The 19,096-nt window shown below is 38.2% G+C and overlaps 1 protein-coding gene across 4 annotated transcripts in view; it reads left to right on the plus strand.

The window, feature by feature from the left end:
- Positions 1–2,863: 2,863 nt before the first annotated feature.
- Positions 2,864–19,096, plus strand: part of prkg1a (protein kinase cGMP-dependent 1a) — a 57,129-nt gene continuing 40,896 nt past the window's right edge. Inside the window, exons 1-2 of one of the 4 annotated variants that reach the window (XM_079437573.1) lie at positions 2,864–3,129; positions 13,163–13,329. In XM_079437573.1, coding sequence (XP_079293699.1) covers positions 2,876–3,129; positions 13,163–13,329 — 421 coding nt within the window. In that variant the 5' untranslated portion in view covers positions 2,864–2,875. Of the gene's footprint in view, positions 3,130–6,284; positions 6,836–10,831; positions 12,236–13,162; positions 13,330–19,096 lie in introns of those variants that run through there. The other 3 variants (XM_079437570.1, XM_079437572.1, XM_079437571.1) reach the window with 3 other exon arrangements.

A 19,096-nucleotide genomic window follows, 5' to 3' on the forward strand; every position in this document is an offset into this window, starting at 1 on the left:
TTTTATTACTACTTTTATTTATAATTTATTGTATATTCTCTTTAATATTAGTGTTTTATTACCTCAACTTTATGTATGTTTGCACTTTCTGTACCGGAAGCTCCTAACACCAAGACAAATTCCTTGTGTGTGTGTGAACACACTTGGCAATAAAGCTCTTTCTGATTCTGATTCTGAATAATGTGACAAGCAAATAATTCTATTCAGTTCTATTCATACAGTATAATACAATTAAATTTAATTTAATTGCATTATGTATTAACTGTAAAATTGTAATATTAATTTTACTCTGCAAATATAATATAATTTTTTACTATGAAAGTTTATTGTTTACAAGGCATTGCTCTACTAATGCAAATGCCTTATTAATCTACACGAACAGAACTGTGTATTTAGCACTCCTTTCAGGACTACATATATGATATTCTGATATTGCAGGAACTTACCACAATTGCACATTTTTTTTCCAAGTCTGGTTATTTAGATAAGTAGAAACACATGTCTCGTAGTTAAGCTGCCTGAATTGAGGTATTCTTCATGACTGTAGCACATGCTGTATGTATCAGCAATAATAATAGTGTTCCATGCCTTAGTAAGCACCACCAATAACACATGATCACTGAACTCTTGATCAGGTCTGCCGTATTGACCATATCTTCTTACTGACTTCCTGTATCCCAGATTTCAGAGCATAGCGGCAGAACTGATCAATGACTGACAGAACGTCCTCTGGTCCTGGAGCTCAGAGACATCCGATTGGGTTTCACTGAGAGAGAGGGAGAGAGAGACTGTATAACAGGAATGGGATGAGTAATGTCTGCGCCAGCACCACCCACCAGCCCCACCCCACCCAGCCTGTAATCCAATCGCTCCCTCAGGTGCACAGCAGTCCTGTGCTAATCACTGTGTCATCATTCACACAGCAGGAGAGCCAGAGAATGAGCTCCTATCACATCTCTGTGATCACACCAAAGACAACAGATTTTGAATCCTGCTTAACTGATAATGATAATATAAAACATTAAAAACAAATAAGCAGTGATTAGATCAAAAATAAGGTGAATGCACAGCCATATAATCTTACTGTTTCTTGTTATGATCCCACTTTGATGTTCACTCTGAAAACACTTTAGGTTTTTATCATGGATAAACGGTAGGCTAAACCCCCTTAACCAAGAGCACAGTTGTTTTATTTGACTGATGTTGATATAGAATTATAGCATTAATATAGAGTGCACATTCACAGGTGTGCATTTATCTACATTTACAATGGCTTTAAAAAGTATTTATTTTATAATAGATGTGTAGCTACTGTGCTGTATAGGGCTTCTTTTACAAGATGTTTTCTGTTCATTGAGTGCCTTTCAAAGAAAAACAATAGATTGTTAGTCACTCTTTTCTCTCTCTATCCCTGTATCTGATTTACAGCCTCTCTCTCGAATGTGAAGAGGGATGATGCTTTCATATCATGGCTGGATGGGCATGAATGCACAATAGTCTACTGTATGTCTCTCAGAGTGCTCATGCTGCCAATACCAAAAAGCTTTATTCAACTCACAGGATAAAATAATGTGAAATCATTTTCTTTTTCTTTATAGATTTAATAATTGATCTAAGATGCCTAAGTATTACAGGATGTGATGCATGTGTCAGGTTGCACGAAATTACGTCATCCATTCATCACATGACTTGGATGAAGAGCCACGTTGATTTTGGGACTGTGAGGGGGTGCTTTAGCATTATCTGAGCGTGTGGAAAAACACTTAAAAAACAAAATACAACTCACGATTACTCTATATTTTATATGTGATTACAGGCTTAAAGCACAAGATACTTGTAGGCTAGGCCTACTACATGTCTGCTTTAGAACTGCCACTCAGACTCGCGCTGTCTAGTACATTTAAGCGAATCGGTTCTTTCGAACAGTTCGTTTCAGAGAACAGGTTCAATACAATTCTTTATGTCAGCACGTCGTCCCGTGACGTATAAAGCCACATAGGAAGGTTGTTTAGGATAAATCCCCCTCCCCCTCCCCCTTTTTAATTGATCTATAGGATTTTACTGTAATTTCTCTTGTTGCAGCCATTAACCACTTAATTAAAAAAAACGAAATAAAATTTGCATTTAGCCTACATTTTAACAATACTAAAATTAATATCTTAGCTAAAAGGTTAAGCTTTTAAAATGCTATTTATTAAAACAATTATTTTTTGTATGTGCTGATGAGACTCACTAGCTCTGCTATTAAAGGCCTTACTAACTTTTCGCGCCGCCCTCTTTCAAATCCTGGGTTCAATCCAGAACTCGGTTCAGTGAGTCGGTAACTGCCCGGACAGATTCAAGTCTAATTGAATGTTAAACCGATTCATTGAAGTGAATTTGACTCTTTCGAAGAATGATTCGTTTACATATACCGGACACTGCAACTTAAATTGTCAAATCAGTCAGAGCGTTTCATAGTACAGTTCACATAGGCTATTGCAACTGTATTTATACCACCTCGGCGCTTTTAAAATGTCCACGTAAACGTACCTTATATCGTGGTATGTGCAGGATATAGAGTTTCCGACGCGGCTTTTCATCTTCCCGCTTTAGCCCACCCAAGCACAAAGCGAAACTCCGCCTATCCTGAAGACCCCGTGTATGAGGAGACAGTCTGTACCCGGTATGGTGTGTGTTTTTTCACGGGGATGATTGGGACAGAAGTGACCGACAGCGGGACCGACGCCAACTCCAGTTTCCAACTGTAAACACGTGGATAGATCAGCTGTTTTACACTGGAGCTTCTCAACCAGAGCTCGTCTGGGCGCGTGATACAGTTTGAGAGCGCGCCTGGCTGATTTCAAGGGGATTAAAGTTTTTTTACTACCTCAGAATGAGCGACCTAGAGGAAGACTTTGCCAAGATTTTAATGCTGAAGGAGGAGAGGATACGAGATTTGGAAAGACGTTTGCTGGAGCGAGAAGACGAAATCAACGAGCTGAAGAGAAAGCTGCACAAATGTCAGTCCGTTTTACCGTGCGCGCAGATCGGACCCCGGACGCACCGCGCGCAGGGAATATCAGCCGAACCGCAAACGCACCAGGATTTATCAAACCAAAGCCTTGGGAGAGTTGCCAAATCTGACAGGTGAGATTTCGCAACTAACACATGCAACTGATGTTTGATGGGTTTGCACAAGTCTTGAGTCAAGACTTTTAATAGTTTGATACTTCGTTGGCACTATTTGATTTGGTTCCATCTGTAGATCATTAGGTGTATTTGAGGTCGAGGATTGAGGACATGAATGAAGAAACTCTCATGATGACAGAGCATCTTTGTGAAGCTTCAGAGAGAGGGGAGGAGGTGGGGGAGATAGAGTGTATCATTGATCTAAACCATCATCATCATCATCATCATCAGCTCCCAGAGGGCTCCGAGCACAGGAAGCTCGTGCATTATCGGCTTTTAGGGTTTAAACGTGTAGCGCCCAAGAGCTTGTCTCAGGATATTTAATACGCCATTAGAAAGTGCTTTGTTTGACCATATGCTTCCCCTCCCATCAGCCCTATCCATCTGATTCTCTGAGTATCTTTGTAGAAGATCTGACTGAACTTTTTAAGGGTTGAAAAATATAAATCAGAAGTACTTTGCTTATTGCTTTTGGCTTTTCAGTTGTTATTTTGAAAAAATGCTTCAATATCTCTCTCTCTCTCTCTCTCTCTCTCTCTCTCTCTCTCTCTCTCTCTATATATATATATATATATATATATATATATATAGAGAGAGATATATATATATATATATATAGATATATATATATATATATATATATATATATATATATATATATATATATATATATAGAGAGAGAGATATATAATTTCTTGAATACATCTGTATTTATAGCTTAGTATTCAGTCAAATGCAAGAATCAAATGCCACCACAGTACAGAAATCCTTGCTTCCGATTACAAATTGTGTTTGGGCTGAATCTCAAGACTCTGTGGGAAATATATCAGCATCACCTCACATTTGATTTGCATGCAGCAATGCCCACAAGAGGGCAGAAGCTCTTTTGTTGTTGTTTTCCACAATCACTTAAGGGCCATCACATCACTAATATCCAAAAGAACCTGGTCTTCATAATTGCGTTTTTAGGAATGCTCAGCCTTGGAGCGCATAGCATGTGCAATTATGTATTTGTGCTGGTGAGAAGTTAGTATGAAGACAGATGTGCTGGCCTAATGACTCATGCCTTAATGCTTTCATTATAGAAGAAGCAGAGGGATAAAAGCTGTTTGTAGCTTAATGAGCGCTGAGACCATATGCTGATAAACAAACTTTGCCTTATGATGCATCATCTGACTCTCGGTTTTTCCACTAATGACTGTAATTACAATGAGAATCCTACTTTTAGCACCTTGTTAGTGATGGAGAAATACTGTATCACAATTTATAATCTGCAATATGAGTTAATGACACTTCCTTTCATTTAAATTAAGCTTAATGTGTATTTTCAGAGGAGAATTCCCGGTGAACGGTGTTACTTAATTAAGGAATAGTCAAGACGTTGTCTTCTCTAGATTTGTGCTGGAATTATCGTTGAAAGTGAGATCTTGGTGTCATCTAAAAAAAGAGCTGGTGCACTTGTAAGGGTCCCAAAGAGACAAAATAGCGGAGTCTGTGGCAGAAAAGAGCAGCCACACTAGTCATGTTACAACAGATCCTCTTTCCATCGATCCACAGAGGAAGGACCCTGCAGGAAGAGTTTATAAAGGTGAAATTTAAAGCCTGTTTTTCTGGGAGAGGTCCTTTCAAGGACAGTGACAGCGAGGAAGTGATGGAAATGAACAGCAGAAAGAAGAAATAGCCGTGCATTCCTCGTTTGTTATTTTCAGGCATTGTTTAGATTAATTGTTCTTTGTGTGTTATTTTTGTCTTTTATAACTAAAGAATGGTAGACATCTGGGTGCTCTTGTGGGCCTTTGAGATCTTTCACAAGCCGTTTCAGTTTCAGATACCAAAGATGAGGGTTTATTTCTCTCATGCTTGCCTGCTCATACTGCCTTTGCATCACTTTAAGTTCTGTCCACACTAGTTTATAATTTATTATTTAGCTAAAGCTGGCAAAGAGAACATTGCAGGCTCGTACAATTCATCCAGAGAGTTAGATTCCCAATGGTGTGTAGATAGTCTTCTGTTTTTTTAGAGATAATTATTATCACTTAGTTTATGCACAGATCGTCCATGCACAGATACCATTGTTCTTAGGCAGGGCTGTGTCCTGCTTGTCATTATAGTAGCCCTCACATCATTTCAATTTTCCTGTGTGTCTTTCATAGTCTGACACCAGAGGGCGCCTTATGTCCTTTTATAAACTTAAAAACAAAATCAAGCATGATGTATCTCATACTAGCTCTCCACATTGGAGGTAAGTCAAACTATTTAGGCAGTCTCAGTGAATATTAGAGGTGACGGGGGCTAATTGTCCCACATTTTATTCTAATGAATGGATATTTCTCAGGCAGGTTTATCTGTGTAAACACCTTGAGTCTTGGCAATTGATCAATCTTACTGCCCATTAATAATATAAAGGTTTCAAACGTGTTTTTTTTTGTTGTTGTTTTTTTTTTTTTTTTGCAGTGATGCAGTTTATAGAACCATTTTGGGTTCTTTAAAGAACACTTTTGTCTTAACATTTTATTCAAATAAAAACCTTTTTCCACCTTTTGTCAAATGGAAAGATTCCATGGATGTTAAAGTTTCTACATGGAATACTGATAAATAAACTTTATTTTTAGTAATGCAGTTCATTTAAATATCACAATGTAGTCACATTATTTGGGGTAAGTTGTCACAATGAAAACCTGCCATTAAACAAACAGGCTTTTTGTAAACAGTAAAACTAGGGTCTGTGGTGACAGACACATTTTAAATTATACTTTGGCCAACAGAAATGCTTAATTAAAACATTTATAATGTAATGTAATTAATAATGTTAATGTTTGGTAGTATGTTAGTTTGTTTAACCAACAGTTGTAGGAAAAAGAAAAATGGAATTTTAGGATTTGATTTGGAATTTTAGTTTGAAATTTCTTTGACTTCCATGACCTGTAGGTAGGCTACATGTAAAGCCACTACTAGAAAATGGGGTATTTTGTCAGGGGTAAATTGGATGGTTATCAGCTGTACAGAGCTGAACTTCTGTATTCTGACTGTCCAGGAATCCCGCGCTCTTCTGTGATGCGCGCGAGCGAGCTCCACTCATTCATCACGTCACTGGCCACGAGCGACGCGCGCTCACACGGATGCGCGCCTGTCAGAGCTGTGAGGATTCCAGCGGCTCTGTGGGATTGAGCGCTGCCTCTTTCCGTTTTCTTTTTTTTTTTTACACGGATACACTGCGAGACTTTTTCCGTCTCCACAGGTTCTTCTCGTTTTGTAGGTCCTTTTAGACTAGAATAGAAGCTGGTTTAGCGCACGGCGTTTCTTCTCGAACTAAACTTGCTAAAAGTGCAGTTCTGGGAGGTTTTATCGGTTCGGAAGGGATGATGATGGGGACTTTACGCGACCTCCAGTACGCGCTTCAGGAGAAAATTGAAGAACTGAGACAGAGAGACGCGCTCATTGACGAACTGGAGCTCGAACTGGACCAGAAAGACGAACTCATTCAAAAACTGCAGAACGAACTGGATAAATACCGCTCCGTGATCCGCCCGGCGACCCAACAGGTCCAGAGCCGCTCGGAGCTGCAGGAGCATCAGCGCACCAAGCGACAGGCGATCAGCGCCGAGCCTGCCAACGTCCAGCAGCTGAGTCACGTGACCCTGCCCAACGTCCCCAAGAGTGCCAAGTAGGTCAACTCGACACAATATAACATCAAAATCAAAACATACAAGGTAAAAGTAATCAAATGCTACTTTTAAACCATCGAATACGTCAATAAAGGCATACCTGAAACTCACTACATAAATGCTAAACATTGAGAGGCTACAAAGTTGAGTCATCACAACATTATGCTATCTTTAAATTATTTATTGTGTTATTTGAGGAATTAAAATTCTTAAACACCACATAAAGCTCTATAAACACAACATTAAAGTCATATAGCCATAAAAGTAGCACACTAATCAGGAAACAATGTAACGATGGGAAACAAATTTATTGCACTTAAATACAAGCCGCCCAGCTCACAGTTATCGTTTTTTTTATATGTATTTTTTATATTTCAACTTTTGAATCTGACAAGATCCAATTCCCACAGAATCCAAGGTTAGCTTAAACCCTGTAACATGGATGGATCCCTACAAGGAGACAAGGAGCTTCACTTCAGAAGATGCATCAGTACACCAAATATTTGTCTAGTTTGTCATACTGTGTATTTGCTCACTGTATACTGATTTGACATACTGCTTAGACAAGAAAACAATGCACACTGTATACTTTACTGAACTCACCTGTTGTTTTTCAGAACATCATCCATAAAATGACCTTAGGTTTTGCTAAAGGGAACTGGTGTGTGGCCAAGTGTGGTGACCCATACTCAGAATTTGTGCTCTGCATTTAACCCATCCAAGTGTACACACAGTAGTGAACATACATCCGGAGCAGTGGGCAGCCAATGCTGCGGCGCCCGGGGAGCAGTTGGGGGTTCAGTGCCTTGCTCAAGGGTCTCACCTCAGTCGTGGTATTGAGGGTGGAGAGAGTGTTGGTTATTCACTCTCCCACCTACAATCCCTGCCGGACCCAAGATTCGAACCCACAACCTTCAGGTTACAAGTCCAACTCTCTATCTATAAAATAGTAACTAGTAAATATGTTATTTCTAAACAATTTTTCATCCATGTATTTTTTCTTTTGAAGGCAGTGGTGGCTTATATCTAGTAAACATTTTACTGTAGCAACACTAACCGGAATAACTGGTATTTTGGCAGTGGTTACCATGGTAACTTTCTTGAAAGGCACAGCAATATCATGGGCTGTGCAGGTTGCACATTTGAAATTGTGATGTCTGTTGTAAATCTGAAAACTCACAGAGACATACTCATTATACTCCGTTCAAAATGCCATTCATTGACATTTGCAGAAGCATCTCATTGATGACACTCCAAGAAAGTTTGATTTTCCACAATGAAAACATCTGAACCAGGAATAATGTGTCTGTACTGAGCAGTTAGGAGCAGTGACGTGGGAAACACCCAAAGACTATAATAATAACTGCTTTGTTTAACGGACTGGTAATTTGCTTATCAAAGCAGCCTGATATCATGTAGCAGGTGGATCACGAAAGCTATTTACATGCTCAGCTGTTATTATGCACTCAATAGTGTGTCGTGTTGTGTTTTAATTGAAATAGACTCTGTCAAGACCAGAGGATCTGATCAGACTAAACAGTTCCCCTGGAAGTGAAGGATTTTTGTGTTTCAGCCTGCTGTCATGAACACACATACTCTTAATTAATTTGCATCTAGTGGTTTGGCAGAACATCATTCTTCTGTTTCTGACCAGCATGGCCTCCCCCTTCTGCTGTGCATCTGACATTTGACAGCTCAACACTGTACTAATTTACAACGCAACCTTGTTTTGTACAGAAAAACTCTTTGAACCCTATCGCAGCAGAGTCTTTTCTTCTATTCTGCTTGCATCTTGAGCTGACCAGCACTTTAAGGAATGATTATGAAGATTTAAAAGAAAAAAGCTTCCGTGTTGGGCTGCCAGATGGGAACGAACTGCCATCAATGTTGGTATACTCGAAATAATGTTTTGGAAGAGGATTCTCTATATCTTTGTGTGTGGTCAGGGAGATGACTGTTATTTTTTGATGAAAATCCATTTATCTTTATTCTGAGTGTCTTTCTTTGCTGATGCAGTAATGCATCCACTGTTCTGTTGCTTTTTTTCTTCGAAGTAAAGGCAAATACTGTGCTTTCTCCACATTTCATAATAGTGAGTGATGTACCCCTTTCTTTTCTTTCAGTAGAATGTGTTTTTGCCATTTGAATGTCACTCACCATGTCTCTGTGTCATAATTGCATCTTGTTTCTGATTCTTTTTTGCATTTACCTTTGCAGTGGCACTTGTTACACTTATGATGAAAGATCAGAATTTTTTTGATTGAAATGTCTCTTCTGAACTCATCTTTGACACCTGGGCTGTCTGAGGTCTTTTGAAATATCAGAGATCAGAAGTTCTGCGCTGAAATAGGAATGTCTTGGACCCTTCGTCCTTTGGATATGAGAATTCATCACACATCTGAAAACTTTGTCATGTTTCTTAGTGGTTAATGAGCCTGTAGAAAATGAATGGTAGAAATGGATCAATATGTCAGCTGTCAGAAAGGAAGTTTATTTTTCAAGTAAAACCAGCTGACTTATTGGTAAAGAAACTGCTTTGTTATGTTGTGCCTGCACATAAAAAAGGGGAGATTTTTGTTTAGCTACACAAAGGCTCTTTTATAATTCATCATACCATTTTGTCAGATTTTTTATCATTTAAAAATGTTATTAAATCATAAGCTTACTCAATAGGTTTTCCTTTTAACCAGATAGGATTATTGTAGTATATTATAATATAGTATTTATTAGTATTTTGTAAGTACATTTTTAGTTTTCATTAGTAAAGGCGTTAGTAATGCTATTTTGTGATTTTATAATTTTTATTAGTTTGTCAAATATTTCTATCCATTTTTTATTTCAGTTTTAAGTAATTTTAGTATTAATTTAAACTTTTTTTTCAGTTAGTTGCCAAAGCAACATTTAAGTTGAGCTTTTTCAGCTAATATTTATATTTCACTATAGCTTAATTTCAGTAACCAAAGCCGATTTTTAATAGTTCTCGTTTGAGTACTTGTATACCTATTACAGGAATAAAAAATGGCAATATGAAAACAGAGTGGACTAACTTAACCAGACTGATTCAGGTTGATTGTTCCAGTATTACGTTCACGGCCGTTCTATGCCGACATTGCAGAAAACATTTTTTTACAAACTTTTTTTTCCATTTGTGCAGGTATAAATATAGATTATTTTCTATTCCACTGAGTCAGAATATGGGTAAAAGCAACCACAAAAATGCAATGCAGATTTCATTCAAAAAATAAGAGAAAGTTTATTTGCGGCTTCGTTCTGCAGAATAAGCCTAAATCTATAGAAATAAATCAGCTTGGTCATTCTTTTGTCTCAGGTTATTATGCAATGTCATGTGCAGTATGAGCTGCTATATGCAGTGAGAGTTTACTTCCTGTTTTAGCATTCTGCACAGAAAATAAGTAGATAGAGCCACAGATCTACCAATGCTTTTTCCAATGAGGACAGAGCGATTGTGCAGTGAGGCCAGGGTATGTGAATCAATACAGACCCACCAGTATCAGTGTGCATATCACCATACTGTGCAGTACAGATTGTTTCAAAGCAGCTTCACAGTAATAAACAGGAAAATACCAGGATCATTTCAGGCAAACTTCATCAAATAAGAGACAAATTCAAATTTTGCTGCAAAGCCACTGTAACGAAACAATAGTGTTACTATTCAGCTCGAGTCGGTTCAATGTTGATTCATTTCAGTTCAGTTACAATGTTGCAAAATTCAAGTATTTTAAATTATATTCCCTTGACAAAAAAAAAAGTTTCAAGACAAACAAAAGGCCTATACTAATAAGAAACTTTCTTGCAGATGTTCAGCCATTGTGGCTCCATGTCCACAGCTTTCTCCAATTTACTCTGCTTTAAGCCGTAGCATACTCTGTCCTTTTAAGGGAGACAGTCTGTCGACCTGTGTGATGTGAATGTCCTCCTGAAAAAGGCAGTGAGTAAAATTCGAAGTCAAACAGAGGCTGGTTACAGGATGATCCCGAGGTTGTCTGCTGTAAATAAGGCCAGTGATCTCTGTGCTTTTACTGGATGTAAAACTTCTCACCTGGCTGTTCCCCCAGAGAGCCAATGTCCTTTAGATTTCAGACTGCCATCCAAAAATACCACACAAGTCTTGCAGAGATTACTCTGATTTCGCTCTGCATGTAAACGCCTTTATGGACCTTCACATGGCTTATGTCGGTTTATGTTTTGATAGCTAAAAAAAAAATGTCTTGTTAGTTCAAATGTCATGAAAATGCACCGACTAATTCATTGGCTGTTTATATCCATCCAATATGTAGATGAGTTTATTTCTTCATCAGAACAGATTTGGAGAAATTTTGCATTAAATAACTTACTTATCACCACTTGCTCATCACTAGCATTTAATCACTTGCTCACCTGTAGTGAATGGGTGCCGTCAGAATGAGAGTCCAAACAGCTGATAAAACATCACTAATCCACATGTAATTCACCTGACTCCAGTCCACCAGTTTGTGTTTTATAAAGAGGAAAGCTGTGTGTTTGTAAGAAATATCCAATATTAAGGTATTATTACGTTTAAATAGTTGTTTCTGGTTAAAATATGAGTCCTCTCTCCATAATATTGCATTCTCCAGTGAAAAAGTCTGACTCAGGAAAGAAATATGCACAGATCAGTGAAAACGGTCCAAAAACAGATCTCACCATGTTGTGGATTTTAATATGGATTATTTTTATTTTATTTCTTTGGATTATTATTATTTCTTTGGATTATTATGGATAGAGAACTTGTATTTTGACCAGAAGCGACGGTTTAAAGTTCATATGGCTTAATTATGGATTTATTTCTAACAAACAATCATCTTTTCGCTTCACAAGATGTTAATTGATGGACTGGAGTCTTGTGGAATTAGTGATGTTTTTATTAGCTGTTTGAACTGATAGTCTGATGGCACTCAGTCACTGCAGAGGATCCATGGTGAGCAAGTAATTTCTCCAAATCTGTTCCGATGACGAAACAAACTCTTCTGCATCTTCGATGGCCTGCTGGTAAGTACATTTTAATTTTTGGGTTAACTATTCCTTTATACTGAAAACAAATTCAGATGTTTGCTGAATGTCTTGCTGCTTAAATATTTCTCCTCAAGGCCCTACTAATCGCAAATCAACTGAGCAGTGCTATTCACTTTTATTTCATTGCTCTTTAATTTTATTGCAATGTATGCCAACAGTTGTCTCATTTGTTTCTATTTTTATATATTTAAGTCAATACAATTTTCCTCAGGGTGAGACTGTCCGTGTGTGTGAGAGCCAAATGAAAGGAGCTCTACGTGAAGTACTGCAGACATCTTGGAAAAAAAAGGTCTGTTTTGCTCACGGCGGAGCATGTCTGTGGAATGTAAACACAGTGTGGTTCATAGGTGAGCGTTTGTGGGTTTTTGCAAATAAATCAGACGTCTGGCTTAGGTCCAGGTCCACAAAAACAGAGGAGCTGCTGTCTCGATAGGCTTTTTGTTGAGGAGTGCTCGTAAATGTCATATAAACAGCAATAATTAGATTTAAAAAACATATTCTACCACATTTTTTCATCCACCAGCACTTGAGCAATTAAATGTTATTAGCAGAACTAAATGCATTTGCACAAATAATGACTTGAATTGCATAATGACTCTCTAAGCAGGTTTTAAAACACAGGTTTTCAAAATACAAATCCGTCTTCCATTTTTGAGTCAAACAGATCCACTTGAAAATGGTTGTGCAAGAAGTTCTGTCTGACAATCAAAGCAGTATTTTGAGATGCACATTGTTTACACTCTTCATAACTCAGTCTCTGAACAGAACATTACTGAAGTATTTTATCATGAAAAAATAGAGAACGTCTGATATTTCACAGAATAATCCTAGGAAATATTTTGCTATGAGGTGCATTTCAGAAAATGTTCATTACCGAGTCCCTGTGTGGGAGGTTATATTGAATTTTAATTACTTGAAATGTGTGTATTTGATGCAAACCTCATTTTCAGCTAGTCTTCCATCCAGCGCCTACTAAGAGATTTTGTGTATTTACTTACATCTCTTGAAATATCCTCTTCATCTTTTTTTTTTTTTTAAAACACACATTCCTTGTTGATTCATTCCTGAAGCGTCACATTATTTGGATTGCCATACTATCATGCAGTTCTTACTATTTCAACAATGTGTATATAGTATGCATAGTGTGCACATTGTAATACCCAGATGATGCACAACATTTGCATTAGGAAGTTTCTATTTCAGGCATAGTCATTATTTTCTGTGTTAATTAAATGATGTGGACCTTTTTAACAATGTTTTCCTGCACTGTACAGGTCAAAGGAACTGATCAAGTCAGCTATTCTGGACAATGACTTCATGAAGAATCTGGAAATGTCTCAGATCCAGGAGATAGTGGACTGCATGTATCCAGTGGACTATGACAAAAACAGCTGTATTATTAAAGAAGGGGATGTGGGCTCCCTCGTCTACGTCATGGAAGGTGAGAGATGGGAACAAAAAAAAAAAAAATTGAAAAGAGAGAGAGAAAGAAAGAGTGTTTGTGCTTTTAAATATGTTTAGCAAGACATAGTTCACCCAAAATGAAAATTCTATCATTTACTCACTAATATCTTTGAAGAGTTTTCTTCTTCTGAGAAACGAATGCGTGAACCTTGATTTCAAGTCACTAACTGCGTCCCAAATGGCGCAATATACACTATGCACTTATACACTATACTGCCCTACAAAGGCAAAAGACTTAACTCGCTAGAGTGTGAAACTGAGAAAAATTACTTTAAAGTTTTTTTACTTGTCCAGCCAAATAAATTATAGGTAGGACATTGGAAATTTGGCAATTAGATGTTTTAGTAATGAAAATTATCTACATTAAAAAAATTGTGAGCTCAAACTTGATTTTTACCCCTATTTTGAAGTTAATGCACCCTGCCTTTGCATTGTCTGCAAAAAGTGAGAAGTCACACCAAGGCAAAAGACAGTAACTTCCACATTAACGATTTTGTAAATGTTGATCTGCAACAAAATATTGATAGAGTAACACCTGTATAAAATCTAGTGATCATGGGCTATATCATATAGGCTATTGCATATAGTAATGTAAATTAATTTTGATGCGCAGTTAAACAAAGTCAGAACGCCATAAAACAAAGTGTTCCAAACTAAGTGAAAGAGCGGTAACTGGTGTTATAAGGTGTTCTGCCTTGATTTCTCCAGGGCTTTTTGAAGTTACGGTTAAGACGACCCATTATTTTCTCGGAAAAACAACGAAATTGACTGAAGATACTTATGTACATGATAAAGGATGTCTTGAATGTCCCAAAAATATCAATAACTAACTTTTAATAACTTTTTAGCTTTTTGTCATTTTCAGTGTGAACACACTACTCGCACTATTTATACTACAAAACATCAGAATAGTGCATAAGTATGTGATTTGGGATGCACGTACTGTCAGGCAAAATGTCCCATAAAACTATCAAAACAGTTTTGTGTACTACATACTACATACTGTCTATGCTGTCTACATATGGCATACTGTTTCTCCCAAAGATTCTAAAGCCATATAATAACATTTAGTTTGGAACAGACCAAAAGTGAATCAAAATTGCCAGATCTTTGCTGACTCCGGCTCCAAGGCCATCGTCGTGTTCGCTAAGCCGGGTTGGGTGGAAGCCAGTAACGCGATGTCGTTGGCAAAGTCCAAGTCTGCCAACTGCTCCATCTGCCCCCACGGGAGACTGTTTCTTTGTTGGTCGATGGACTGGCGGAGGACAAAATCCAATGCAATAGGAACAAAAATGGAGACAGGACGCAGCCTTGCCTGACCCGTCTTGATGGGAAAGAAGTCGGTAATGCCATTTTCAGTCCAAACACAGCAGCTCGAGGCGTGGTAGAGGTTGCGAAACAGGTCGGTAAACTGGTGCGGTATGCCATATATTCGGGCGATCTTCCAGAGGGTTTCGCGGTGAAAGCTGTCGAAGGCCTTGCTAAAGTCAATGAAGTTTGTCGATAGCCGCTGTTGATACTCCAGATTCTGCTCGATAATTGTTCGTAGGACGAATATTTGTTCGCCACAAGACCTCCCAACGCGGAATCCGACTTGCTCTTCACGGAGCTGCATGTTGACAGTCTGGCGTTTCCTTGAAATATTCGACCCATCGCCTCTCTTGTTCGTCCCTCGTTAGCAGGGGCTATGGATAGGATCACCACGATGATCAGAACCGATGTCCGCACAGCGGAAAGTTCTGACATCTAAAAGCGACGATCGGCATTGCCCTGTGATACACCCGTAGTCGATTTTGGTCAAGGTATGCCTGTCCGGCGACCGCCAGGTGCATCTGTGGATCATTGGGTGAGCGAAGTAAGTGTTGCTGACTGCGAGTGAATTCGCAGCACAGAAGGATATCTTCTCCACAATAGATTCGTTGATTACACTGTTGATCTCTTATCGTTTCCGTAGCAACTGAGTTTTTTACGGGGGGGTTGCTAGCCCCATGCCCAACCCTCCTCCTTTATCTGGGCTTGGGACCAGCGATGGCGGACAAACCGACCAAGGGCGGAGTTGGATGTGGTCCGTCACTACTTTTTATATATTTGTTGAATCATCAGTGTTATTTGATACTCATTTGCTATTTTCATTAAATATTTGATCTTGTTTTGGTGACACCTGCTGAAGTCAGGTTAGGATTGTGTCGGCCAACTGTCTCTTATGCCATTGCATCTGTCAATACATCTGTCAATTTGTTGTTTAATGAGAGGAAAGAGCTGTTGTGTTTTCTTAGGATCACAGGATTTTCTCCGTCTTTCCTCTTTGTGTTCCTGAGGGATTTTGTTAGTCATACTCCAGAGATTCGATGCTTTTGTAGTACAAATTGGACACTTGCCCAACATGCTATATCCGGGCACAAGCCAATTAGAAAGAGAGACTAAGTGGATATTGGCTGCATACAGTCCCAGAACACATTATGGTATGTTGTTTATCCATAGTAATATGACAAATAGAATAAAATGTAGACAAAAACCTATTTTTAATTAAATCCATTCTCAGCATTAGCTCTACCACATTCAGTTATTTCCATAGAAAACAGCAAAGGATTCAGAGAAAACGGAGATGGAAGAGAGGGAGAATGAGGACTATTCCTTTGGGACTTTCTATTAGAAAGAGAAACAAACTTTTCATGGCAGTTTCTGTCTTACAGGATGAATTATTTACATGTGAGACTCGATGAAATAAAGGATATAGATTGCAAAGGCAGAGCAGTGAAGAGCTTGTGAGATACAGAATAACTTTAATGCTGGAGGAATCCTCTATTCACATCATCCTTTCATCAAAATTGAGGTCTCAATTTGAGAGTAGAAGGTCAGTGATGGAGGTTAGAGGATCAATAATAGTGATCCGAGCTGAACTGACCAGCATTTCCATTTGAAGGCCAAAATCACATTAAGCAAGTCCAGTAGTTTTAAAAGTAAAAGTAAAGTCGTGACGTATTGTCAAGTATGGTGACCCATACTCGAAATTGGTGCTCTGCGTTTAACCCATCCAAGTGCACACACACAGCAGTGAGTAGTGAACAAATCCACACACACACACACACACCGTGAACACACACCCGGAGCAGTGGGCAGCCAATGCTGCGGCGACCGGGGAGCAGTTGGGGGTTCGGTGCCTTGCTCAAGGGCACCTCAGTCGTGGTATTGAGGGTGGAGAGAGCGCTGGACATTCACTCCCCCCACCTACAATCCCTGCCGGCCGGAGACTCGAACCCGCAACCTTTCGATTACGAGTCCGACTCTCTAACCATTAGGCCACGACTTCCCTATGGTCCAAAAGAAGCATTTGTTTGTGAGATATATCAGGGGTGGACAGAGTATTTTAAGCTTTCAGTCACACAAGAGGGACATTTCAGATGAGATAATTAGTTCGGCCTTACGATAGTAGAGCCTAGACAGGAAATGATGCCATGCTATTATTGTGCCTTGAATGTCATATTAGCCTGTGTGCTGAAGTCGCCATGCTAATTAGCTCCAATCTGAATAAATAAAGACACGCTTAATGACTGTAGATAATGTCAGCTCTAAAATTGCAACTTGTGTATCTGATGCACGATTTCATACTACCCAAATGTCATTTACCAGTAACCGTTTGGAGAAGCCAACCACAAAATCCCTCCGTATGGAAAGTGTTCAGTCATGAAATCAAAACTGACCTCATGCTTGATGCACCAGGGCACATTATTCTAAAGAAAAACAAATGTTTTTTACCAAAATGTACTTATTTTTTTCAACTTCTGTAATATTAGTTGACCTATATAGCCAATAGCCAGTGCCGATATGTAGAAATGGTTGAGATATGCCAATAAATTTTACATTCTGAAATCTGACATACAGTATTTTCGAGTGAAAGTGGAGTCATTTTTAAGGGTAGCAATTTCACATGCTGAGCATTTTGCATTATATTTTGATAAAATAACTTTATTTTAGTCAAAATGTTAAACACTGATGAATCAAATGCAATGTTACTTGGAATGTGCATTGAAAAAGCCAATAGGGTACATTTTTATTTCATGCTGACTTTATTGATGGTAAATGAATAGGAATGGATTGACCACAGGACCATAGTCCTCTGCGAGCCTCAAGCTGTAATCAGTTTTTCCAACAATGACTCATTCCAAACATCCAAACAGCTTCATCTCTTCATACTGATGAATGGATTTATTCAGGCTTTTATAGAAAGGAAAAATTAAATGGAATTCATTGGGTAACTGCTCTGTTCTCAATTTTCAATCACTTAAAACATCAGAACTGTGGTTAACCAGAATTAAAGGTGGGCAGGGAGAGTGTGTGCGCAGTAATGCTAAAAATAATCATTATTTTGCCACAAAAGTTGCAAATAAATGTTAAAAATTGCTAAATTTGTTGCTAGGTGCTTTCGGAAGAAATGGTTGCTAGGGTAGTTTGAAAAGTTTGCTAAGTTGGCAACACTGGCTGCATTCGAGTGTGCAAGGCATGTTGAGGATAAAACATCGTCAAGTGAGTAACTTTAAGGACTGTTACAGTATCCACTGTAGTTGTCTGCTACTAAAAACATTTTTTCCGTTTTATCCGTCATTATCCGTGGATCAGGAGGCCCTGGCTGGTGCGACTGAGTGGAGGCGGGGCTAATTTGCATATTCATAGATCCGCGTAAATAGAAAATAAGGCAAGGGTGTAGATGAGTTACATTCAAGCTATTTTAAGGTATGAGAATTATTTTCACAAGAAAAAACATTTCAATATGTCATTTTGATAATCAAAGATAAGTTTAAGGGAAAATGTCTGACTACAAGGGGACTTTAAATCTTTTTACAGTCATTTGATTCACTTTTAATCCCTTTCACCAATTTTGTGAGAGCTTGTCTAAAAGAGACACCCAGTAGAACAGATACCTTTTTTTTTTTTAAGTAATCAATCAATCAGTCAGTAAATCAATCAGTCAATCGGTAAATTAAAAAACGTTTTTTAATGATTTAAGTGTATAGTGTATATATTGCATAACTGTGACAGTACTTATTGTTTACTATATTTAAAAAAAAAAGTTTTGGCACAAAAATGTTATATATAGGCCTACATAAAGTAATTTATTCCTGTGATGGCAAAGAAAAAAAAAACTTTTGAATGGTGTGTATATATATATATATATATATATATATATATATATATATATAAAATCCCAGTGGATAAAATCAAGTCCCGTCCTGCATTATTTCCTGCTCAGTGTTTTGTTTTACTCCGATGTATAGCAGAGTCCATTTCAGCCTGCAGAGTAAACACAAGACAATCTCTCATTATTTAATATCTGTCTTCAGTGGCCTTATCTGCAGTCCGCTCTCTTTTCATTTCATGCATTATTTCATTCCTGCCTGTTCGATCACTTAGCATCTGTCTCCGAGTTATTAATGTTTGTTTAGTAGAGTCCACGTCAGGGGAACATCTGTCTTTAGCTCTTCCTCTACTTCTTATCTCTGTGAATCATGGGTAATATATGATTGGCTGTAGGGCATTAATAGGAGCTGCTCTGAACAATAGTGCTTAATAACCATGACAGAGCAAACAGTACGAGCAATGTTATCTGCCTTACACTGCCAGCCCTTAACATGTCAGTGTGTGTATGTGCATTGTAGTTTTCCATTCTTTGTCAAAGCACATTTAGTGCATGTTGGGAAATGTAATCAGTTGTTCACAGTAATGTCCTTGACCCTTTGGGTCATAGC

Source organism: Barbus barbus (assembly GCF_936440315.1).
Source record: "Barbus barbus genome assembly, chromosome: 16".
Lineage (NCBI taxonomy): Eukaryota > Metazoa > Chordata > Actinopteri > Cypriniformes > Cyprinidae > Barbus > Barbus barbus.